General features: G+C 35.6%; 4 protein-coding genes across 6 annotated transcripts in view; 2 read left to right on the top strand and 2 right to left on the bottom strand.

The window, feature by feature from the left end:
- Nucleotides 1-10,613, top strand: part of LOC108976827 (probable G-protein coupled receptor Mth-like 5) — a gene marked incomplete in the record, with an annotated part of 13,654 nt that extends 3,041 nt beyond the window's left edge. Inside the window, 6 exon segments of the mRNA XM_018946191.1 lie at nucleotides 8,786-8,910; nucleotides 9,093-9,260; nucleotides 9,422-9,606; nucleotides 9,671-9,786; nucleotides 9,870-10,254; nucleotides 10,321-10,613. Of these exon segments, the coding sequence (XP_018801736.1) occupies nucleotides 8,786-8,910; nucleotides 9,093-9,260; nucleotides 9,422-9,606; nucleotides 9,671-9,786; nucleotides 9,870-10,254; nucleotides 10,321-10,579 (1,238 nt within the window).
- LOC108976858 (intron-binding protein aquarius) overlaps nucleotides 1-13,482 on the bottom strand; it is a 31,027-nt gene extending 17,545 nt beyond the window's left edge. The window contains exons 1-4 of the mRNA XM_018946235.1: nucleotides 13,297-13,482; nucleotides 12,756-13,236; nucleotides 12,567-12,685; nucleotides 12,278-12,505 (exon numbers count right to left, since the gene is read on the bottom strand). Of these exons, the coding sequence (XP_018801780.1) occupies nucleotides 12,278-12,505; nucleotides 12,567-12,685; nucleotides 12,756-13,236; nucleotides 13,297-13,398 (930 nt within the window). The 5' untranslated portion in view covers nucleotides 13,399-13,482. The remainder of the gene's footprint in view (nucleotides 1-12,277; nucleotides 12,506-12,566; nucleotides 12,686-12,755; nucleotides 13,237-13,296) is intronic.
- A 2,474-nt stretch (nucleotides 13,483-15,956) lies between these two features.
- LOC108976865 (cadherin-87A) overlaps nucleotides 15,957-24,475 on the bottom strand; it is a 175,702-nt gene continuing 167,183 nt past the window's right edge. For all 3 annotated transcript variants that reach the window (XM_018946243.1, XM_018946245.1, XM_018946244.1), the window contains exons 14-27: nucleotides 23,215-23,436; nucleotides 23,044-23,148; nucleotides 20,546-21,145; nucleotides 20,059-20,466; nucleotides 19,793-19,983; nucleotides 19,405-19,710; nucleotides 18,883-19,060; nucleotides 18,646-18,820; nucleotides 18,123-18,526; nucleotides 17,885-18,045; nucleotides 17,720-17,821; nucleotides 17,568-17,649; nucleotides 16,423-16,656; nucleotides 15,957-16,227 (exon numbers count right to left, since the gene is read on the bottom strand). In XM_018946243.1, coding sequence (XP_018801788.1) covers nucleotides 16,153-16,227; nucleotides 16,423-16,656; nucleotides 17,568-17,649; nucleotides 17,720-17,821; nucleotides 17,885-18,045; nucleotides 18,123-18,526; nucleotides 18,646-18,820; nucleotides 18,883-19,060; nucleotides 19,405-19,710; nucleotides 19,793-19,983; nucleotides 20,059-20,466; nucleotides 20,546-21,145; nucleotides 23,044-23,148; nucleotides 23,215-23,436 — 3,243 coding nt within the window. In that variant the 3' untranslated portion in view covers nucleotides 15,957-16,152. The remainder of the gene's footprint in view (nucleotides 16,228-16,422; nucleotides 16,657-17,567; nucleotides 17,650-17,719; nucleotides 17,822-17,884; nucleotides 18,046-18,122; nucleotides 18,527-18,645; nucleotides 18,821-18,882; nucleotides 19,061-19,404; nucleotides 19,711-19,792; nucleotides 19,984-20,058; nucleotides 20,467-20,545; nucleotides 21,146-23,043; nucleotides 23,149-23,214; nucleotides 23,437-24,475) is intronic.
- On the top strand, nucleotides 21,307-23,049 carry LOC108976866. Its single transcript, XM_018946246.1, has 4 exons — nucleotides 21,307-21,476; nucleotides 21,544-21,674; nucleotides 22,570-22,770; nucleotides 22,838-23,049. Exons 1-4 carry the CDS (start codon nucleotides 21,336-21,338, stop codon nucleotides 22,947-22,949), a joined length of 585 nt encoding a protein of 194 aa, XP_018801791.1. The 5' UTR covers nucleotides 21,307-21,335; the 3' UTR covers nucleotides 22,950-23,049.

Raw genomic sequence — 24,475 nt, 5'->3', positions numbered from 1 at the left:
GTTTCAGTGTTCAAACTGTGTTGAACAAAAAGTGTTCAAATGATCCGTAGAACATTTCCCACGTTTTTATAGAAAAAACATTCGATCCGCTCTAATAATAGCCAAATTGGTGAACTATTACAGGTAGTTCGCAAATCTCCAGAAGTTGGTTCACAATTGAAAATAAACCGATCCTTTCCTAACAACAAGACTCTATTTATATGACAGCTTAAATTGTGATGTGATTCAGTTATGAGCTTGAGAACTACCTATGTACCGTAATGGTAGRATWTGTATATMTGTATATGTATTTATTCGACATTCGCTGTGCTCAAAGTTCTTGCACCGAGATTAACTTCCGACTGAGCCTTCTACCTATCGATGGACAGCGGAGAGATTTGTACTTACTACTCACTGGATAAGAGCCTCTCCTCTTAAAATTCTCTGCTCTAACCCCTGGTAATTTTATATACAGTTAAAGTCGCTCTCCTCAAAGGGATATATGACTTTTCAGCCTAGAGGCAAATGAAGAATAATGGACTCGCCGTGAATGAGYTCTCCATACAAAGACTTSATTTTGAGCGATCAGTTTTTATCTCAGCTATATRCTATAGTGGACCRATCTGAATAGTTTATACRGAAATTGTAACACTGTCTTATCAAATAAAAAAGTTGTCTTTATCCGAACTTGATTTTGAACGTTTAGTTTGTATGACAGCTATATGTTATAATAGTCCGATTTGAAAAATTCTTTCAAGGATTATAGCCTTAGCCAGTAAGTTGTACCAAATTTCGTGATGATACCTCGTCAAAGAAAAATGTTTTCTATATAAAGACTTAATTTTGATCGTACATTTTATATGGCAGCTATATGCTATAGTCATCCGATATCGGCGATTCYGACAAATCAGCAGCTTCTTGGCGACAAAGGGACGTGTGCAAAATTTCAGATCGATATCTCCAAAATTGAGAGACTAATTCGCGTATATACAGACGGGCAAGGGTAAATCGTTCATATCATTTATAATATTATACATACATACATACTCGTATATTTTTATAGGGTTTCTTGCGTATCCTTTTGCATGTTACAAACTTCGCAAAAAACTTAATATTCTCTGATCAGGATATAAATATATATGGTAGTAAAAGAAGCGCCGATAAACTTTTGTGTTCTCTGTTCTAGTTGAATAGTGGCAAGCTACTTGCTTTCATATATTTTTACAGTTGAAGTAAGCTTTAATTTTTGCTTACTTCTTCTACATTTTTGAAATTTGTGAAGCTTCATTTACCAAGCAATCCTGATTTTCTATATTTATTTTTCTACCTTCTTCTAATGCCCTCGAATTTCTTTTTGTGGTGAATATCAGGTAGATATATTCTATATATGACACATGTCGAACCAATATGCTTTAATTTATTCAATTGATTTTCCTGTGCACGGCCTACGCTTGTGTGGACGCCCCCAAGCTTATGGTCATGCTTCTAATTTTCCACAAAATATGAACACTATCAAATTTCAAAGTTAATCAAAAGAAATCTATAGATATCTATATGTATGAAGCAAGTAGAAACATACAAGAAAAACAACAAAAAAAAAAATCAATTAATTTGTGACACTTCTAGATTTTCTTTAAAAAATATGGCATATTTRAACCATTTTCCTCATAAAATATGTCAAAGTCATAATTCTGTACGAAAGTTACATGGATGAGTGAAGAAACTCCTAAAACTCTCTATTTAAACAACAGTTAGCTTAAAAGGCGCCAAAGTTCAGAAGTCAAAAGTGGCTAGTTCGATTCATTTTCAGTATTTCTGAGTTAGAAGATACATTATGTAGGAAGAGGAAAAACCGCATACGTTGAATAGATAGGGTGTTGCCACATATCATACTTAAATATATTTTTTTGCTCGACTATTAGAATAAACTTACACTGCAGTAAACGAGATATGAGAATCTAACTCAAACTGAGTAGGCGACTAGTCTAAAAATGCAGCTGCAACTGAAACTGTGTGTATTAGAGCGGGTCGAGTTTTTTTTCTATAAAATCGCGTATCCGGGAAAGGTTCAACGGTTTACACTGAACAACTTCGTGAAGTTCAAAAAATCTGAATAATCGGTTRTATGAAAGATATTATGTTATAGTTTTACAATCTGACCGATTTCGACAAATGACGCACTTACATATTTAATTTAAATTTCATTGTGATATCTCAAAAACTAAGCAACAAATTTTTATAATCCCCAAAAAACTTCAAATTAAAAAATCGCTGGCTCGAGAGCTGTTTTAGATCCATAGTCTCTTAGGCGAAGTTGCTCAAAATGATTCGTAGAACATTTTCCGCGTACACGATTTTTCTGTGTGTTTGGCTAACTGTAAATCAACCCGCTCTAATAAGTATGTACACCAACGCCACTTACATACATTCATATGTAGAAGACACCTGGAAGGTATTTTTTAAGTTACAATTATCGTGTTTGTGTGTGTATAAAAATGTCTCGCCTCAACAAAATCTTTAGAGAATCTAAAATATATATCAGCTTAGTKTTGTTGGCAACTTACGAAGAGTAACTGACCTAAAAATGTATGGTGCAAGCTAAACTTTGTCTTCGTGATGTCTAAATTATGCATTGAAATTGCTTACAACCGCAAGCTTTGGTTAAGTGAAGAGCGAATGCACCGCGTTGCTTTGGGCGCCAACTAGTTCGACAACAATAGATTTCCCTAAAGGACAATTTTTAGGTACCACACAAAGATAAAATAGAATAAATGTACACAAGTATAGGAGGTGACACTGGTCGGTCACGCGGCGCCGTTTTGTTAATTTTATGTTGTGCCTTCGAAGCGCGCGCGTATGTGTGGCAGTAAATGACTTCTAACCTGCTATTTATCATCCTTTTTTATTGATGTCCCCAACAAAAAAAAAAAAAAAAAAACACTAACAAACAAAAAAGTCGAGTGGTTAGCAATAAAACGTGCTACGCGGCTACTCACAACGGATAAAAGAAGTATAAATGTCTGTCTGATTTCTTAACGGGTCACGTAAATGGAGGGAAATGCAATTTATTAGAATTAAAGAAATGTGTAACACCATCCGCACCATTAAGTTTCTGAGGTAAACAGAGCGCAACAAATCATTGTAATACAGCGTTGAAAATATTTTTGCATACCAAAAGATGTACTAAGCACATTAGGTTGGTTCTTAAGTTAATAACTGAATTTAACTTTTTCAGCACGCCAATTGGACCAGATAAAAATTATACTTCAAATGGATTATTTAAATAATAATTAGATTAATCCTCCTGATCAAAGTAATCCCCACCAGATGTAATCCACTTATGCCAATGATTTTTCCAGTCCTCGAAACACCTTTTATAAGCACCTTTTGGGATTGGCCTCTCTTTTTATCTCTCGATCGATCGACTCAAAACGGGTTCCACGGAGTRGCAAATKCAATTTAATGAACWTGAAAAAATCACACGGAGCCAAAACTGTTGAATACTGTGGTTGATCGTTGGTAATTAATGCCATTTGCATTTAAGGGGAGAGCCTGATTTAGAAGTTTCAAAAATCTAATTTTTTCTTCGCTTAAATCTCTTTAAAAACAATCTAAGAATATGACCGCAAAGTTTTCGATGGAAATTTGAAATATTTTCGAAGCTAGAAGGAGAATAGTTACCGAGCGTCTAGCAGATATATGAGCGACGTGGCAGAAAGCGAAAACTTTGACGCGCGATTTCTCGGTTTTTCATTTATACGATTGGCGGACAGGATAGAAACTAAACGTAGTATGGAATTGGGGCAAAGTTTATTACCTTTGGCAAAAAATTATCTTCTATTTAAACTAAAAAAAAAAACTAAGAAAAGTGAAGTTTGAACATATTTTCAAACAACATAAAGTAAATATGTTTTTGGTCAAAAGCCACTTTTTTTAAATTTTAAAAAAATTTCTAAAACTTTACCTTTTTTTTTTGGATTTTTTTTTTGTTTAAGTAGGAGATAAATTATTAAAAAATATGAATCTCTTTGAATTTTTGGTTGCCTGCCGTCCGACAAATGCACATGCGAGATGCAGTCGATTCCCAAAGGCGGAATATTAAAGATTTCGTATCCAAAAAATTTGTGAATGATGTTTAAATATATAACTATAAACCCTAGAAATTTTCCTTTAATCACTTATTTCTTTCCTTCCCAAAAAAATCCTTATAAAAAAACCGATTTTTTGAAGCCTCTAAACCAGGCTCCCCCCTTAAACTCGGTCATAATCGTGGCGCGATGCGATGGTTCATTATCATCGTGGGAAATCCATTGTTCTTCCACAATTCCTGCCGTTTTCGACAGATGTTCGCACGCAAACGCCTCAATACGGTSAAACAGAGCTCCTTACTGACTGTCGAGCTCTCTTGTCATCTCTCTAACACTTGACAGACAATTTTCAACCACCATTACCCTCACTTTTTTAATATTTTCCGCCGCTGAAGAGATCGAAAGTCGTCCAGAACAGCATGTCTTCAACAAACTTTCGACCGTCTTGTAGRCTTTTGTTTTTGATAAAAACGGAATCACTGTAAGACTTTTCCAACAAGACTTTTCCAGCARCGATTTCGCACACGAAATTTGGTTAAAAAAAAGACAAAATTTAAGAAATTTTTTATTCGATGTTTTCATCCATTGTAAAAATTGCAACGCACTGCTGAGGTGTAACGACTTAAGCAGCTGCTGTAAACAAACCGGTTAACATATCACGCTCATATTTGGTATAGTAATTAAGGGCAGTCTTACCAACTTAGCAAAGTAAATTTTTATCATTTATCCGGGGAATGTAATTACAATTTCCGGTTGCTTTTTGTCCCAATGTATTCTTGATAACTTCGACAATGATATCCACCATCTACTACTATATACAAACTATAGGGATTAATATTTACAAATACGAATGTAAAAGCTTATTTTCAATATTTATGCACCACCCTAATGTCCATGGCATATCAAAAAAAAATATTAATAATCAAATTCAATCTGCTTCGGTCTTTTGAATTACTGACTCATATAATATGAGTGAATACTAATTTCTCTTTTGTGAAGCATAACAGTAAATATCAGCTGAGCACTACTCACTTAATTTAAATTCTAGTGAAACGAAATTTGATTTTAATGAAATGATTTGACTTTTTTGTAGCTTAAAGGAGGAAGTTAGATGAATTGATGTTTAAACAACTATAGAATGTGTGCGTCTATCTTGAAAAAAATAAAGAAATGAAATTAAAAATTCATAAAATAAACTTTTCAAAACGGAATGCACTTTGGAAATGGATTAGGAACTACATATACATATGTACATACATATGTAGTTCACGTCTGTATAGATGATAATTTATCAATGTCTTTAGAAAATATTTTAGTTTTCTTATATTTATTTTTTATTTATCAAAACAATAGAAAATTACGATAAGTGCAAAATAAACACTTAAATTATCGCAAATGTAAACAAACACCAACGTAAGTGGTTGCAGCTTTAATCTTTTAAATTTGCACTAATTTCCAGTCAAAGTATAAGTTCTACCACAAACATACATACATACATAGTACATACTAATTTATACTATATGTTAGTTAAATCACAACAGCTGCGATCACCCWAGGGGGATTTCGCTTTTCCATATATGTAAGCGCTTAAAATCGGGTATTAGTCATCGTAWTGATGCTGAGGAATTTGCATATTCGTATCAGCAAAGCAATTATGTGTAACAATATGCAACAACAACAACAAATTATAACAAAACTAGCAAGTGTAATTATAACACACATAAAGGGTGTTTATTTGAGCGATACAGGATTACAAAAGATGGGATCATCGATTCTCCGAATTTCCACGTAGCAGCTTTATAGAATAAAAAYCAAAAGCTGTTTACCACAATTGAAGTTTATAAGCCTCTTTTAAGTGAATGCTTTTTTAGAATCGTCAAGAACAGTCTACCGATAGTGAATAGTTTTGCGAAAGCTTTTCAATAAAGGACGCACATACAGCTTCTGGGAAATCCAATCTATTACCTAATTGAATATTTTTATAGCGGGAATAATGAAGAAAGTAAGAAATTCCTTTAGTGATTTGTTAAAAGTTTTATTTTTAATTAAAAACGGACGCACAAGCAGGGTTTAGCGAAAGCTTACAACCTGTTTTTTATAGCGAAAAAAAACGTAAGAAGTAAGAAAAACGTCTGTGAAAGCTCTTCAAAGCTTCGGGAAAGTATATTAAATTAATTAAATATTTTTGCAGCGGGAACAACGAGGAAAGTAAAAAACCATCCCGTGATATGTTAAAGGTTTTATTCAAATAAAAGCACATAAGTCGTTTTACTTGTGAAAGCGCTTCAACGCTTTCGGAGTATTCATTTCTGTACTTAATGAATGTTTTTTATAGCGGGAATAAGTAGCGAAGTAAGAAAACCGTCGATGAAAGCTCTTCAAAGCTTCAGGAAAATATCCATTACAGTACTTAATGAATATTTTTATAGCAGGAATAACGAGATAATAAGGAAATCGTCTAGTGTTCTTTTAAATTATTTATTTTTGTGAAAGCTCGCCAGCTTTTTTTTACAAGTGAAAGCTTTTTAAAGTTTCTGAAATATCCATTCCAATACTTAATGAATATTTTTATACCGGAAAAACGAGGAAAGTAAGAAAATCGTCTAGTGATTTGTTAAAAGTTTTATTTTGGCGAAAGCTGTTTAAAAACGGCCGCATAAATAAAATTTAGCGAAGGATCACAAACTTTTCTTTTTTCTTATTTTTTTTATAACGAGAATAACGAGCGTAGTAAGAAAATCGTCTGTGAAAGCTCTTCAAAGCTTCGGGAGTATTCGTTCCACTACTTAATGAACATTTTTATAGCAGGAATAATGGGAGAAGTAAGGAAATCATCTAGTTATTTTAAATTATTTATTTTTATGAAAGCTCGCTAGCTTTTTTTTTACTAGTGAAAGCTTTTCAAAGCTTCCGGAATATCCATTTCGTCTAGTCGCTCTACCTCTATAATGCAATATGCTGACCTATAACAAGGCAATATTCCGAGCATATTTTAGACAACTAAAATATTATCAAAAATATCATCAAGCATTTGGAAACGTCTTGAAAGACATAGAAATCTTTCATTTGCATGACACAGGCAAAAATGTTGTTTGAAAATCAAATAACTAGCACTCGAACAGTTTCTCTTAACCATAAAGCAAACTTATTAACTAAATATAATCGTTAACTTATTACCGTTAACTCGTTAAAATTCTAAATAATTATCTGTAGTGCCAAAAGCGTTTGCAATTTCGCTCAACCAGCCAGAAAGCAAATGCATTAATTGCCTTGCAACAGATCGAATGGTCTGCGGATAAACAAAGAAAATACAGACGTTTTCAGCAATACACACACACAGAGAAATATACAGAAACTCAGAAGCGACACAAACAAAGAAACGGCGTGTGTTTGGCCAGTGGGCACTGATCGCCAGATGTACATATCACTTCATAATCGCTTTACTTTGTGTCGGCATAGAAATTCTCGTGCTGCTAATAACATTGCAAATAAACAATCATCACAACAACAACAACAACAACAACAACAACAACAACAACAAGTGATAAGAAAAGCTATGAGCGATGAAGAGATGGCATGAGTTGAGACGTTGCCTCATGCCCACCAACCAAGGAGTAGCAATGCAATTGCACAATAAAATGAAATAGAACTAAAAAAGCAACAACAATAAAGCAGCAGCCATTAATCAACTCATCAGGCAGTTCGTTTTTGGCTTCAATTGCAATTCGCTGTAAATGTAAAACAAAAGCAATAAAACAAAAAACAGGAATAAGAAAATGAATTTAATTGATGAAAYGTAGACAGACAGCTTATTTGGCCGCATGCTGGTCCTGGCTACAGTAGTACACATGTTTATATGCGCATACTTCGGCCATTGCATGAGAACGCACATTGAACCGTTTATTGTGCTCATTTTCAATATTGTATACCGTAATTGTTTGCTTCCTCATTTGGCAGACGAGTTAGAGGCTGTCTCTTATACACATCTAGATGTGTATAAGAGACAGGCATATAGCCGCCATACAAAATGAACGGTCAGAATCAAGCCTTTGCATAGAAAACTTTTCTAATTAACAAGATACCTTTGTGAAATTTGTTATAGATTATTGGTCAAGGCAATGCTATAATCCACGAAACTTTTTTTCAAATCGGATCACTATAGCATATAGATGCCATACAAACTGAACGATCAAAATCAAGTAATTGTATAGAAAGCCTTTTTAATTATGGAGATATCTTCAGGAAATTTGGCACGAATAATTGTCCAAAAGACAACGCTAAAATCRCAGAAGAAATTACTTAGATCGGATAAAAATCATTTTTTAATATCAAAAATTGTCTGATTATTTAGTGCACGCACTGTACATAAACAAAAGTGCATAAAATCGTAAATCTTCTACTGAATTTTCTATGTCACTGTTTATAAATGCAATTTCCACGATCGGCATTAGCGATATTACTGCATAACTGTCTAGCTACTGCCATTTTGGTCGAAAAAATAAATGCCTGTGGCGCGACAGCAAAATAACTTGGCTAGCAAAACAGGCGTGATGTGTGCGAATTCAATAGCTTTTTTTTCAATTTTCGCTAAAAAGGTGTTTAACAGCTTAAAATATTTGACGGTGCAAAAAATAAACAAACATAGATATATATACACACACACTTGAAAATATATGTAGTTTTTCATCACATGCCATCTTATGCTTCTACACTTGCAGAGTACTTCCAACCCATGTTCACCAACTATCAGGGTATACACAATGTGCCGGTGAAATTCAAGTTTGTTATTGGCATACCGGCTTGTGGCACGATGCAGTCATGGCCCATATATCATTATCAAGGTGTAAGTATACGCTAACACTTTACATACTATATGTAGTATGCTATGCGCTAGCCATTCATTGTTATGAAATTGAATACTTAAGTAATTGAGTGTTTGGAGTGGAGTTACAGTGGGGCAACGACCACATATTTTTTCGCACACGCATATATGTATATATATAAGTATATATTTGTTTTCTGCAGAGCGCTGATCAGCTGGTGCTTTTAGACGATGGCAAATTACGCCACTACACCAACTCTAATGAGGAAGAGGATGAGCTCTATGAGCACACAGACTACGATGCAGATTTGGATGATGAACGGAAGTCACTCTTTCATGATTATGCGGCAGGGCAATATTGCATAGATAAGGTAAGTAAAACGGTTGTGAAAATTACGAATTGTTTACAATGCTAATGAAACTATGACAACTTGAAATGTTAGGTTAGATTAGTTTAAAATTTAATTATATAGGAATTTTACAAACATACTTTTGTTAATTCTAAATTTTCTCGCTTTTCACTTATTTCTAGGCCATTTCTACAACGGGTCAGCATAAACAAGTGCTCTATGCGAACATTTGTTTGGCGAAACGCGAAATTAAATGGTCGGATACAACATTTTTACTGCGTAAAGTAATAAATCCCATATTGCATGGCATATCCTTGATACTTTTATTGCTCATATCGATTATCTACTTTATACTGCCCACATTGCGGTAAGTAAAATATAAAGAAGCAACAAAAAATGCATTGATTATTTGTCATTTTCACACACAACAGTGATCTGGTTGGCAACATTATAACGACAATAGCGGTGTGTATGATGACGGTGCAGGCGGCGGACTTTGTGCGCATCTTCACGGAGTTCTCGAACCACGTCAGCTTCATTGTGGCGGGTAACTAATACACAAGCTTACGCACTTCTAACATACTTCAACAAACTATTTTTCTATTTTTTATTATTTTTATTTTTTTACAGATATTATACTGTACATCAGCTTGCTGGGCGCCTTCTTTTGGCTTAATAGCTTCGGTTATTACATTTGGAAGACGTTCCGTTCACGCAACGTCTTCCTGCGCGTCACCGATGGACGCAAATATTGCTATTATTCCGCATATGCTTGGGGTCTGACTGCGTTGATGGCCGCTATGGCGGTATTTGCGCATTTCTTTCTCGACGCCGATTCGTATAAGCAACAATATGTTATCGGCGATCAGCAGACAATCGGTTGGCTGGGCATTTGGATATTTTTTGCGCCCATCGCGTGCATAATACTAATCAATATATTCTTTTATGTGACCACATTGAAGTTGATCAATCGCAGAAATGTCTATGGACGCATACAACACAAGCTGCGTGCGAAGTGAGTGAAAGCATGATGCGTTTGATGTACAAATATATATTAAATAACAAAAATTTTTCTTTGCAGTTTCATTATGTTTTCGTGGATGCTGCTAATCATGTCGATTGCGTGGCTCTTCTTTGTGCTCTCGCTAATGCCGTACGAAGGCCTACTCTACGCGCACATACTAGTCAATGCTGCGCAGGCGCCGCTGCTACTCTACATATGTGTACTGCGTCAAAAACACGTTACATTCCTGTTGAAAAARTCATGCTGCTATAATGAACCGCCATCGGCCAATGATTGGGGCGATGAAATGCATTATATGAATTGTAATGATTACTGAGATGAGGCGCGCGTTAAGCACGCGCCCAAACAAACGCTAACAAYGTTGGCGCAGCAGTCAACGTGTATATTYCCCGATGGCATACCAATTGTGCCAGTGACTGTGTACCGACACACGTCGGTGTAAATGGATTCAATGGAATGCCTTGGAAATTTGTGTGTATTGGTGTTTTGCTGTTAAACTCTGGAGTCTGATCAAATACTTAGTTGTAAGATGTGGAGTAAATCAATACAATTGTACAACACTATACCAATTATAACTGAACTCTCATTACTTTTAGTACTTTTATAACTGTATTACAGTGTACGCGATATTCGAATTTCGAAACTTCATGCAGATAACTCATTGAACGCCTAAGAAGTGTACTTAAGCATTGAAATTATTAGTGTTTCTCGAAATTAAAATAATTTTATAATTATTTGTGAAGACTTTAAACTAAAGTAATTTAAGTAATACTAATAAAATTAAGCAACAAGTTAACTGCCGAATATTTCTTGCATAATTAAACAGTTTGAAGGCGGCAAAAGGATTGACAAATAATTCGTCTTCTTCTTCTTCTTTACCGGCGTAGACACCTGTTGTTGTTGTTGTAACGGCAGAATTCTGCCGAGTTAACAGTCCTTGGCCGGATAAAAATTCGGGTCCGTGTCGGTTTTCGTAGACCCGACTGTCGTGGGAAACGACACCTCTTAGGCGATTATATTCGTTTTTTATTGGAGGCGTTTTCTACGTGGTGGGTCCCAAACCCAGCGCACAAGTGAATGGCGATCAGAGAACCTTCCTCACTTGGGGAACTTCTACACATGACTCCATAATTCGGCTTACATTTTTGTTGTTATTATTATAATTAAAAATTTGAGGTTAAGTAATATGGGTAAGAAAAAGTAAGCATGTTTTCACTATAGGTCACGGCTGAAAACTATCCGCTCTCCCCACGGCATTCGGATCTATGTAACGGGAAAATACACGCCTGTCCGTCCAAAGACTATCAAATCGACAGCATTGCTCCATATTACTTCAGGAATGTTTTTACTACTACAACAACAACTACTGAAAACTCTAAGAAATTTGTTTCTACTATTACACAAGCAAAAACAACAATAGTGAACAAGGGAAATCAGCAGTATGATTACCTCTCACTATTATTGTGATGAGGTAGTTAGCAACGACGACATTGACATAGTTCAGCGAATTAAAAGACAGCGGCTACGCTGGCTAGGTCATGTTGTCCGGATGGACGAAAGCACTCCAGCTCTGAAAGTATTCGACGCAGTACCCGCCGGGGGAAGCAGAGGAAGAGGAAGACCTCCACTCCGTTGGAAGGACCAAGTGGAGAAGGACCTGGCTTCACTTGGAATATCTAATTGGCGCCACGTAGCGAAAAGAAGAAACGACTGGCGCGCTGTTGTTAACTCGGATATAATCGCGTAAGCGGTATCTATTGCCAATCAAGAAGAAGAAGAAGTAGTTAGCAATCTAATTTCATTATTAAAAATACGATTTTTAAATATGATTTTGTTCGTTGTTTAAATTAACTCCTCCCAAAGCAGTTTCTAACGGRGGCTACCGTTGGAAGACTTCGATTACAGCTTATCTAAACCTTCCCATCCTAATGGGGACTAGATAACTGTGACAACTGTGACTAACAATATCCTCTTTAGAAAAATTTCACTAATTAGAAATGCACTTATGACTTACCTGACCGAACAGCTTTCCCTCTTCGCGTTGCACTAAATTACAGATTTGTGCGCGCACCAACAGGTGGGTATCATCCAATACCGTATTAAAGAAGCGCCGTGTAGGTAGTAGTGCTTCCAAATCGATAATAAATTCTAAAAAACGTTCACAATATGCAACAACATTTGGTTGAACATCATCCTCTAACGGTATGGTGTCCAATATACGYAAAAATTGTATGATTAAATTCTGCAAAATTAATGTTGTTTAACAAAATGTTGCAAAATACAAATTTTCAGTCAAAACTTGCCTGCAAAAAATGTCTTTCCCATTCAACTTCCGGTTTTGCATTGCCCTTTTCTTTCTTTTGCAAACGACGCCAAAATTTACGCCATTCCGGCACTTCACGCAGCTCTTGCTCTAAACGCTCTTCACAGAATGTCAAAAATACAAAATATTAGTTTTTGCTACAATAGAAACCAATTATATTTGTACTTACTTGGCTGCAGACAACTCCACATTGACAGCGAAACTAAACGTTTTGCCTGCTCGCGACACAACTCGATTTCCATGCTATTAAAACAGTGATTGAGAAATATAAGTAATGCAGTTTTTTCACGCATTGTCGCGTGTCTGCCTCTACTATCATCCGTTGGTAAGCATGTTTCCAGCACGTGTCTAAAGAAAGCGGGAAACTCTTCCGGTACAGCTTCGAATAGTGGCCAAACTTCTACTCGTTCGCGAAACTTTTCATTRACCATAGCCACAATGGACATTAGATGAGCATGCGTGGCTGTTTCACGTTTATAATTAGGCCACAAATATTTTTCCAAGTACTGACTGAATTCCAGCATCATAATGCGACGCGTCGCCGATTTGTGATCCAAAATTTCACGACTATATATATCTTCGATAATATTGCCATTGTATGGCAAGAGTTCGTCTGCTGGCGTCTCGGGGGACCAGTATTGTGACGCTAGCTATAAAATATGCACATAAGGTTTGTAAACGTTTAAAATAATTGTTGCATCAAAACATACCTGCCATATAATATCGGCGCTTATTTGTGACACTGTCACGGTATGTGGATTTTGCTTGCTATTTGCGTCCAACATTTCTGAATGCTTACGTTTTTGCTTCATTTTTTATTTCTTATTTTATATGAAAATAAACAAAACCGAAATAAGGTAAWTTATTTTTGCAATAGGAGWCGAACTTGTGTTGATGTTGACAGCCGGCTGTTTACAGCTGAAATTGTAATAGATTGTTGTTGTCAGAAGCTAACAACAACACAAGGTTGCATTTGACAAAGCAAAATTTGCAGTAAAAATTCTAGATTGGAATATTASCGATACGCTTGCATAATTATTAATTTATATATCGTTATTTCATAAATATTGAATTTTTATWGCTAAATTCTAGAATGAAAACTATTATTGACCTGTTAGCGGTTCTACGGTTACTTAAGTAAGAGTGTTTTGTGTTTGGTTTAAGTGTTCAGTGGATCGATATCTTTCTCATGTATCGATAGTTATCAATAACATATTGTTATTCATACGTTAAAATTAAAAATTCGAAATATTTTATAAATAATAATATCAAAATTTTACTTAATTCTTTAACTTAAGATATTAATACAAATGAATTTGACATATCAGGCCTTAACAACARATCCGTCAGCTCAGCTTTTTCCAGCTTGGAAAAAGAAGCGAAATAGGTTCTTCTTGTGGTGAACGAGGAAAAGATAAAGTGTTTGGAGGTCACATACAGAGAGTCCTCGCGTATTCGGAGCTACTTCACTTAACCTTCGAAAGGGTGCCTATCATTCGATATGCAAGGGTTGGCAACGGATGCATGGGCGCTCACGCAGACCATTGACGTACCAAGTGCATAGCGACTTTTCTGCACTTGGGATGGAATATGAAAACAAAATAAAAAGTTATCTAAAATCATACCGTTGTAGAAGAATTCTATACATCTGTAAATGGAAATATACAAATATTGCAATTCAATATTAGCAAAAATATATAAACACCGTTGATCATTCTTTAAATAAATACATTCGATTTATTTTCATATTTACCGCAGCAACTTATACAAAGTGATACTTTATGTTTAATAATTTCACGCATATTTWTTATTTCATAATTTGCTTTAGTCTTTAAATTACATACATACATAGTCATATAATTTGATTTTCTTTTTATTTCTTGTTTACATGTATAAGTATTTCAATACAAGTAACATTTATTTGTTAGTAAGCCTAAATATACTAAATAAATAATGGATATACTTATGTATATATGTATGTATACTTTTTATTGATGTACGTTTGTGTGTTTGACAATACTCTTGAAGAGAAGTTACATTGAGCAAGAACGGCGCATATTTAAATTAAAATTATGCTAGATTCAAAAAAAAAAAAAAAAGATAGTAATTATGAATTTTAATAGGGATAATTAAATAAATCTATTTTTAAGAACAAAATAAAAGTTGCTATAAAAATACTTTTCTGTCAGCACAATACTGTTTTTACACATATTTAGTATCTACTGTTTGGCAAAGTAGTATTTAAAATTATTCTTTTATTTGTTTTGTATTAAAAATTAGGAAAATTGTTTTTTAGTTAAAAAAAAAATATAATTTATAATTTATTAGTATAAGCTGCCAAATATTTTGGGGTTAAACCCGATTAGTTATAATTGTAATACAATAATTACAAAAAAAAAAGTGAAGCTGAAAAATAATCAAACTAATGAAACCAAATTGATATTAAATTAAATTTTTCTTCGTTGAAAGTTAAATTTTTGAATAAAAATAATTAAATTTCGTTTATAGTTTTAAAATTATATTTTTGTGTTCACTTTTGTTTTTTTACATAGTGTAATATAATTTTTAGCATTATTTGAATTTTACTTAGCACAAAAGTAATTTATTGAGTTAACTAAAACAAATTATTCTAACTAATTACACTACATTAGTAGTAGTAGTTTCGTATATAAGAAGTTTATACGTTTATGTATAAAAATTCATAGAGAATACACTAAAATAACAAAAAAATTTTTTCCATATTTGTTACTCAATACAGATAAGAAAAAAAAAAAAAATAAGCTATGTAAAAATTAAAAAAAATATTATATATACATATGTATGTATATATTAAACTAAACAAAAAATGTTTATTTAAAGTAAAATTAAAAAATTTTTAAACAAAAAAATTATTCAGGTATTTATATATGTATGTGTATACATTATAATTGTTTAGTTTAGTTCTTTCGTTGCAATATCTACTTTTCGCTTATTGTCTCATTTTTATATACTTTTGTAGCTTTTATAATATTAATTTTATTATTTTTATTTATTTTTTAGCTCATTTGTTCATTTGCATATTCGAATTCTTCACTTAGCTAATAAATGTTTGCTCAGTATGTAGTCAATGCTGTATTTTTGAGCAACTGAGCTGACTTGAGTATTTTTTATGTTACTTACATACATACATTTACATAATACATACTTTCCTACTACTTTTTAAATAAAAGTGAATGTTATGATTTAAAGTATGTGTAAATAATTACTAATTAGTATATATTTTCGAACTCTCTTATATAACTACCATACTACCACATTTTTGACATACCCGGGGCCATCACCAGTGTTTTTGTTAATGTTTTTCTTTTAGTTAGTTAGTATTTTTGCTTGCAAAAATTATTTTTCTATTCATATTTTGCTTGAATGTGCAATATCTTGCTCGTAATGTGTCAAGTTGTTCGGTAGCAATATTGTATGCCAATTGGTAATTTACAAAATAACTTAAAAGTAATTATTTTAACTGTAAATGCCAGCGTTTACACGATCTACATATACACAGTTCTTCTACACATGGCATGGGTTGAATTTTAAATGAGCTCGGCCACAGCATCGTCTCCCTCACGTATGGGCGCTTGGAAAGTGGACCCAGTGAATTCATACATCTGCAAATATAAGAAATTTGGTGATTAGAGGGAATGTAAAAATCASGAGATTAAAGGCCAATAAGGCAAGTGCCAAGTGTGACAAAAACAGCCGTTGGGTGAAAACTTTTTTTGATCATAAAACTTGTTGAAATTTAAGGTCTTCTAACATGCTTAAACATAACCACAACTAATGSTAGTTAAATTGCAACTCACCGATGGCGCTCGATTGTTGCGCAACGTCGCATAATCGGCAAATTCATTAATATGTGCATCGTGAACACGTCCCAGCGCATTGCTATTGCTCATATTGACACCAAGTACATTGTCAGCATTATGCACACTTGTGCTGTTCAAGCCGTGATTGCTGTGATTACCGTTACGTGGCTGTATTGTGGCATAGGTGTTGTCAACAACACTATGATGTGGCACATGGTGCTCCAGCTGAGCCTGAAAGAATRTACGAAATACTTCCGTTAAATAAATATTAGAATTGAATTAAAGGCAGAGTAAAGAAAGCTAAAACTAGATAGGGTGCACCATTTCGAGATTCTCTACTTTTTTGAATACTTTTATCGGGAAATGTTTATCATCATTCGAAAGAATATTCTTTGGCATTTATTTTTAGAAGATTATCTCTTTCAAATATTGGTCGCGSCTATATCTCAGATGGTCCATCCGTTCAGCTCAATTTTCGATAATTTGTTCGAGCATTAAGACTGGTCAATGGCAAATGACACGCRTGATGTTTTGCTCCAAGGCCTGAATCAAAGTGGGATTGTACGCATAGACWTTAGACTTTACATATTCCCRCAGAAAAAAGTCTTACCGTGTAATATCACACGATCTTAGTGACCAATCGACCAGCCAAAAACGTAAAATTATCTTCTCAACAAAATGTTCTCTTAATGGGATACACTTAAAATACCGAAGTTCAAAATACCGACAAAATTTAAATATGCAGCTAAATCAAAATACCGACAAATCAAAACACCRACAAATCAAAATGCTGACATGTGAAAAATATTTTATCTTGCCTTCCTTTATTTCTATCGAAGAACAGAAAGAGAATTCTGCTGACTAAGGGTTATAATCCTGAGCGTGTTCTGGGCCGGAGTCCGAAGGTGCAATAACATTGCAATTGACGGTTACGTTCTCACCGGCATCATTTTTGTATTACTTAAGTTGAACGATTTGTTCAGGCTGGAAAGACTTACCATGATGAAATGCCAGACAATATTGAACAAAWAATTACATTACAGCTTTACACAACTCACGCGTGATATGTCATGTTTGTTTCATATTTCTTAAACAACAACAACAACAACAACATCAATCATCGAATGCTAAACAACACTTACTGGTGAATCCGAGTTCGAAATATGGTCGGGTTCAGAGAAGACCTGCATCGTCAACTCTTGCTCCTCGTAGAGTTTGAGTTTTCTGCAAATAAAAGTTAAAAAAAATCATGATTAAATTTTTATTCTTAAAGAAAGTTTCTCAATACGCTTACTGTTCTATCCACAAAGGATTCTCTGTGGTAKTCAAGTCCTCTATTATTTGTTTCTTAATTAAAGCCTCTTTGCGGCGATTTTCTACGGGCACGGAAAGGTTCCTAAAGAAAAAATAAATATAAAACCTTTCGTATAAATAATAAAATATTAWACAACTGCCTCACCAATGCTTGAGACAACAACACAGCACAACAAAACTGATGACGCCCACAAAGAGCACAATGACCAAAGCCACCAAACCAGCCACCGCCAAATCAAATTCATCTTGCACGATAGTGATATAAGCGGGCACAACATTCTCAATAGCAAAACCRGCATAATAGTCCTAAAGGCAAAAATAGTGTACGAAACAAAAAATATATTTTACCATACAGAAAACATCAAGGCATCACCCCCACTCACCCGCAGGTAATCATAATTCGCATCGATAACTTTTAATATTTCATCGACAGCGGCGATTTGTTGCGTATGCGGCTCGACAGCATGGAAAAATAAATCACACCAATCCATGCGTATGCGGCCCATGGCATCCACGTGATAGCGTATCTCATCGACAATGATGCGATGTTGMGTTGCATTGCGCAATTCAGCGATGATTTCCTCCTGCTCTTGATGCACCTCCTCGGGCGGACGTGAGAGTATCACACGCACTAATTGCGTGGAGTCAAATACCCATACATAGACTTTGGTACGTGTGCTTTGCTGTGGTTGCTCCAATTCTTTGGCAATYACTTCCAGCTCAAAGCGATCTTGATTGTATTCAGCCATGAAAGCGGCGGTAGTGATGCGGCCATCGGCGGAAATTGCTGCGTACACAAAGATATATAATACAAGTGAAATAAACGCAAAAATCAATATTTTTTCTAAAGGAAATGTAACCTCTAAAACTTCATGATTAAAATTGAATAATAATCACTGTACTTACAGAATGGACTTGGCACTATGGAACCTGTTGCCTTGGTGGCGCCAAATTTGTAAAGATTCGAAGCAACAATCATATACTCGATTTTGGCRTTYTTGCCTTCATCCGCATCGGTAGCATTTACAACGGTTATGACACTGTTAACGGCCGCCTTGGCGTTGACGCCGGCATAGTAGACCTGCAATCGTCAGATTTTAGCACTTGTTCAAGTGATTATTAATTTAAATTGTTTATAATTACCTCTTTTTCGAATATTGGCGCGTTGTCATTTTCATCGAGTACCGTTATCCACACTTTCGCCACCGTATTGTCACGTTCAAGGCTTTTTATTGAAAATGAAGCGCGCTCCTCTTCCGATATATGTAAGTCTGACTTGATACTTGCAAGTATGTAAAGTGTGTAGAAATCGGTATCCTCTCTGAAAATTCAAAACAAATTGGGATTAATGTAAATATGAAAATACATATACACAAAACAAATTGACCTAACGGTTGTTGTGACACCTAAAACTAATAGAAATATAACATATCGAACTGTTCAGGGTGGCAAGACGAATAGATTTCCGGAGTTTTCATTAGTCCTCCATCTTTCGCAGCCTGCACGGATTATCAGACGGTTGGACAGACAATTACTCGGTATTCGACACGAATCGTCATCTTGATTATTTACATGTATAAATATAACGATATCTATCTTGATTAGTTTTATGTGTTACAAACAACCTTTCGGTGATGTTGCAAGAGTAAACAAGTTGTGACTCACCTGTCCAAACTCTTGTTCGTGTAAATATCGCCAGTTGCTTTATCCACAACAAAAGCATTATCTTCATTGCCCAACAACAAATAGTAATAGACATCCCTATTGTGTTTGCTACGCGCCGTAGCCTGTATGCGTCCAATCTTGACATCGCGGCCACTATTCTCCTTGATCGAGATTTTATAAGGATTTGCAGCATCCGGAAATTCRGGACGATTTTCATTGGCGTCAACAATACTAATGCTAAGGAAGCGTAATGTTTCAAATGGTGTGGGATTGCCAGCATCACGAGCCACCAAAATGATGTCATAGCTGAGTGTAAAAATTGGAATAAAAATTAAGATAATATTTAATAGAAGAACCAAGAGGTGATTTAAAACACKTATTTACGCACTTTGCGCGCTCCTTGCGATTCAACTCGCGCTTCGTGCGCAATTCACCGGTTGCTGCATCGATGCGGAACTCATCGGTCTCCTGCACATTCTCATTGTTCACTTGTAAATGATAGGAGAGCACGCCATTCTCATCGGTGTCATTGTCGGTAGCCTTAACGGTTATCAGCAGATAATCTTGTTGTACAATATCCTAAAAACAAACAAGAGGCGGAAGAGTATGTAATATAGCGCCATACATATATTAAAATGAAAAATCTACACTTACACCGGGTATCTCGATGGTGGCATTCGACAGCGCTGGTATCACGAATACCGGCCGATAATGATTCACACCCATTACTGTGATCAGCACTCGCGTGCGACTCTCCATTGTGCCCGAGCCCTGTGTATCACGTGCGACAACCTCCAATGCATACACACCCTTCTTGCCACTCAAGCTTTGCGCTGGATAGATAATGCCGGTTTGCGCGTCCAGCCGGAAGAGTCCCTGCTCATTGCCATCGGTAATGAAATAACGCACATCGCCGAATATACCCTCATCCGCATCGAGCGCCTTCACTTGCAGCAATGCAGCCGGCGGACTAACGGCGGCATTCTCAGCCAGCGTTGTGGTGTATTGAGTTTGTGTGAAAATCGGTGCATTATCATTGACATCCAGCACGTTGATATGAATCTGCAATGAACGTAGCAACAAAAATGCATTACATAAATGCAGAAAATATTTATAAATATTATATAATGTATGTCTTTACCGCCGCTGTTGCCGATTTCTGCACCGTAGTCGGCGCTTTGTCCTGCGCCACCGCCGTCAAGGTGATTTCGCTAATCTTCTCACGATCGAGTATCGTTGCGTCGGCCACCATTATGCTGCCGGTGTATGCATCAATGCTGAAATATTTATTATACTCGCCAATTAGCGTATAAGTTATTTCGCCGAAGGTGCCAATATCAGCATCGAAGGCCTCCACTTTGCCGGCAACTGTGCCGCGCGGTGAATTCTCCGTCACATTGAAATGATACTCAGTTTGGCTAAAGTGTGGCTCGTTGTCGTTCAAATTGATGATATCGACGGTGACTTCAGCGGTCGATGTGAGTGACGGTACACCGGTATCGCTCACTGTGGCAATGAATTTCACCTCTTTCAGTGTTTCATAGTCAATGCGCGCTGTTGAGGTGATCACACCGCTCGTCTTGTTGATGGTGAAATATGCATTTGGTGTTATGTTATATTCACCAATAGTGGAGTCATCGTCATAAGCTTGTAGTATTGTCAAAACTGAGCCGATTGGTTGCTCCTCGATCATTTGTAGCTTGATTACAGGGTTTTCGGCAGTCCATGGTGGATTGAATTTCTGGAAATTTAAATTTAAATTTAATTACAAATCAAAGTTTATTTTACAAATGTTTTATAGTAAATGCACGCAACACAACACTGTAGATTTGTGCTTGTGTCAAAGTGAAAAAGGAACCAAAATAAAATAGAAATTCTATTACAAAATTATTATTATTTTATTTCAATTTCAAAGAAATTCTGTTCAAAGCATGAACTCCGTTATTATACCGGCAATTGAAGCATCAGATATACCATATGGAAAATTCAAAATCTTATTTGTCAACGTTTTCACTATATTGTATAAAGCGGCCACATTAAGTCCACGTAAACTTGGCTTGGATCTGCGCACTGTGAGTGAAGTTTGCCGAAAGTTTATTATGATAATGTTTTTTTTTTTTTTAATATTTTTGTTTGCAGATTAATAAAGCGCTTGAAAATTCCTGTTGCAATACTTTATTATTGCATTTGCACATCATATTTGTATCACTGATCATTTTAGCGAAATTTATTTTTGGTTATGTGGGGCTTGCGGCCAACATTATAGCGTTGTGAGTATACGTGTCTATGAAATTCCAATTAACACAGAAAAGCATTAACTTCGGCTGAAATGAAGCTAACATCCTTCACAAATAAATAATTGATAGAAGAACATGGATTTTGATAGTTCAGTTTGTATGGCAGCTATAGGTTTTAGTGGACCGATCTGAACAATTTGTTCAGAGATTATAGCATAGCCTTAGAGAATAAGCCATGTCAAAATTTGTGAAGATATCTTCTCAGATAAAAAAAATATGACAGCTATATGCTATAGTAGTCCGATTTGATCGAAATGTTCGGAGTTTATAGCGTAGCCGGGGATAATGAGCCATGCTAAATTTAACTCAGATGACTAGTGAAATTAAAAAGTTTTCCATAGAACTTGTTTGGAAAGTTCAGTTTATATGACAGCTATATGCAATAGTGGTCCGATATCTGCTCCGATAAATGAACAGCTTCTTAGAGGAAAAAAATGTATTCAGCAAATAGTGTGGAATATAGTATTTCTATTTACTGCCTCATCGAGGTATTCTTAGGTCCACAAGTAATCGCTCAGTATCTAATAATCATGAGTCATTTTGCGACTGCGATATTAGACCCTGTTTCTTGGTAAATTTGTGTTGCAGAAACCGATTTTCTTATACAGAAACACAGATATTATGCGAAAATTCCACAAAACACTCAGATTCGTTTATATAAGCTGGCTATTTATGCGATAGATCCAGGAAGTGCTATAAATAACCGATCTTTTTTTTTTTAAATTTTGTACCAAATTTCTTCAAAGAAAGAAAGCATTCTATAACAATTGTTCCATAACCTTTAATGATACATACTTCTTTGCATATAATCCTATAATGTTTGCATACATTCCTATAACTGTCAAATGTCATATATTTCATTGCATAGATTTCCCATTTTAGCGGAGGATTTTGGCGATCTTTTAGTTCCATCAATTTACGCGCAATTCGTGGAGAATATAATATTCACCACTTTAGAGGTAATAATCGGTGGTGTAACGGTGCGCTACTGCTTGCCATGCAAAATACCGCTATTCAGTATATTCGTGGCGAAAAATATAATACAAATAACCGTTGGCATAGCGGCGCTGTAAGTTATCAGCAACATACATGCTTTTATATATGAATGTTTATATTACAACAACAATTCTTTCTAGTAACATGTACACGGATCTACATCAAAGTCTTATGTATCATATAGAAGAAACCGATTCGGACATAGCAGCAGATGAAAAGGAATTGTTTTTGAAAAAAGAAAGTTTCATTTAAAATGGCACGCGTATGAAAGATTAAAAAAGTGCAAAAATTAAAAATCAAAACGTGATAAACTATTACGACTCCGAATTCCGGTAATTTGACTTACCGGTGGTGTTTTGTTGACATCGGTGATTTGTATGTTGAGCAAACCACGTCCTTGTTGCACAGTGGGCGCCGTGCTGTCCGTAACAAGTACGCTAATTCTTATGACCTGAATGAAATAAAAAATTAAGGCATATTATCATAAAAATTCTCTAATATTTATTCATTGCATTACCGCAAAGAGATCGCGATCCAGCGCCTTATTCACGATCACCTGACCCTTGCGATTTATGGTAAAGTATTCTTTGAACTGTTCACTATTTGGCACCTCTTTGCCGTCCTTATCGATGGCGACAACATCTGTGCCTGCGAATTCCAGAGCGCTGTAGGTGGGCACATCTGGATCGAGTGCGATGAGAGTGTGAACTAAAGTGCCAACAGGCGCATCCTCGGGTATCTAAAGTATATGAAGTAATAGGAAAGAAATAATAATTAGAAATATATAATACAAAATACAAATGACACGAGTGCGTCGAACGTCTAAAATATTAGGTAGTGGGCTAGTGGAACGCCCCAGAAAACGAAGGTGAAAAATTCATTTTTAAACAGATTTTATATTTCTTATTCTTAAATCATTTCCCGCCTATTTCACGCCCTTTTGATATTATGCGGCATTTTGCCATTTAAACATTTYCAAATCGCTTGAAAAAATCTTGTAGCAACCGGAGTCAGAGAGTTATAATCACAAAAGTTCTACGATACCGGAATTGATACGGATTTTATACAGATAAGGGCTGATATTTTTTGCATCTAACCCCGTTTGGATCGGATACCTTAAAAACAGCAGCTAAAGGAAGAGGGAGATTATGTTATATACACTTGTACTGGCCAGGACCGGGGGCTCAGCAGGTAATTGAAAAGTAGAGCCGTTTTTCGCAAAAAAAATTAATGCGTTATAAGTCACACATACTTATAATATACATATTTCTGTATGGTCTGGAAGAATGGACAATGACAAATAGCGATGAGCAGTTTTTCGAAGGATTTTTTGCCCACTACCCATGGCGAAGGGGAGTACCGGATTCAATGGAATGATGAACTCATTGGCGATATGGACATTTACAATGTGRTGTCCCTCACGGCCGACGTTGACAAGGACGACGCAAACTTAGAAAAAAGGATGAAGTGGAAGATGATCTGGGGAAATTTCAAATCACTAACTGGCGACGTCGTGCACAATGCAGAAACGATTGGCAAAGACTTATCGACCCAGCCATGACCGACACCCGACATAATGCGAGCCCGAAAATGACKATACCTCAACGCATTTTTACAGAAAGCGGAATCCCGTCAACCTTAGTTAAGAGCTGATGATCCCCTTCTTCAAGAGAAAACGGCTATCTCTCCGACGTTTCTCATTTCCTCGCTGCACGGAATTTAACACTCTCCCACATTAAATCCACAGCGACCATATTCACAAACGGGACGAAGGGGTA

This window comes from Bactrocera latifrons, unplaced genomic scaffold, assembly GCF_001853355.1.
Source record: "Bactrocera latifrons isolate USDA-ARS-PBARC rearing strain unplaced genomic scaffold, ASM185335v1 scaffold_80, whole genome shotgun sequence".
Classification (NCBI taxonomy): Eukaryota; Metazoa; Arthropoda; class Insecta; order Diptera; family Tephritidae; genus Bactrocera; species Bactrocera latifrons.
This window is presented reverse-complemented; position numbering and strand designations above follow the sequence as displayed.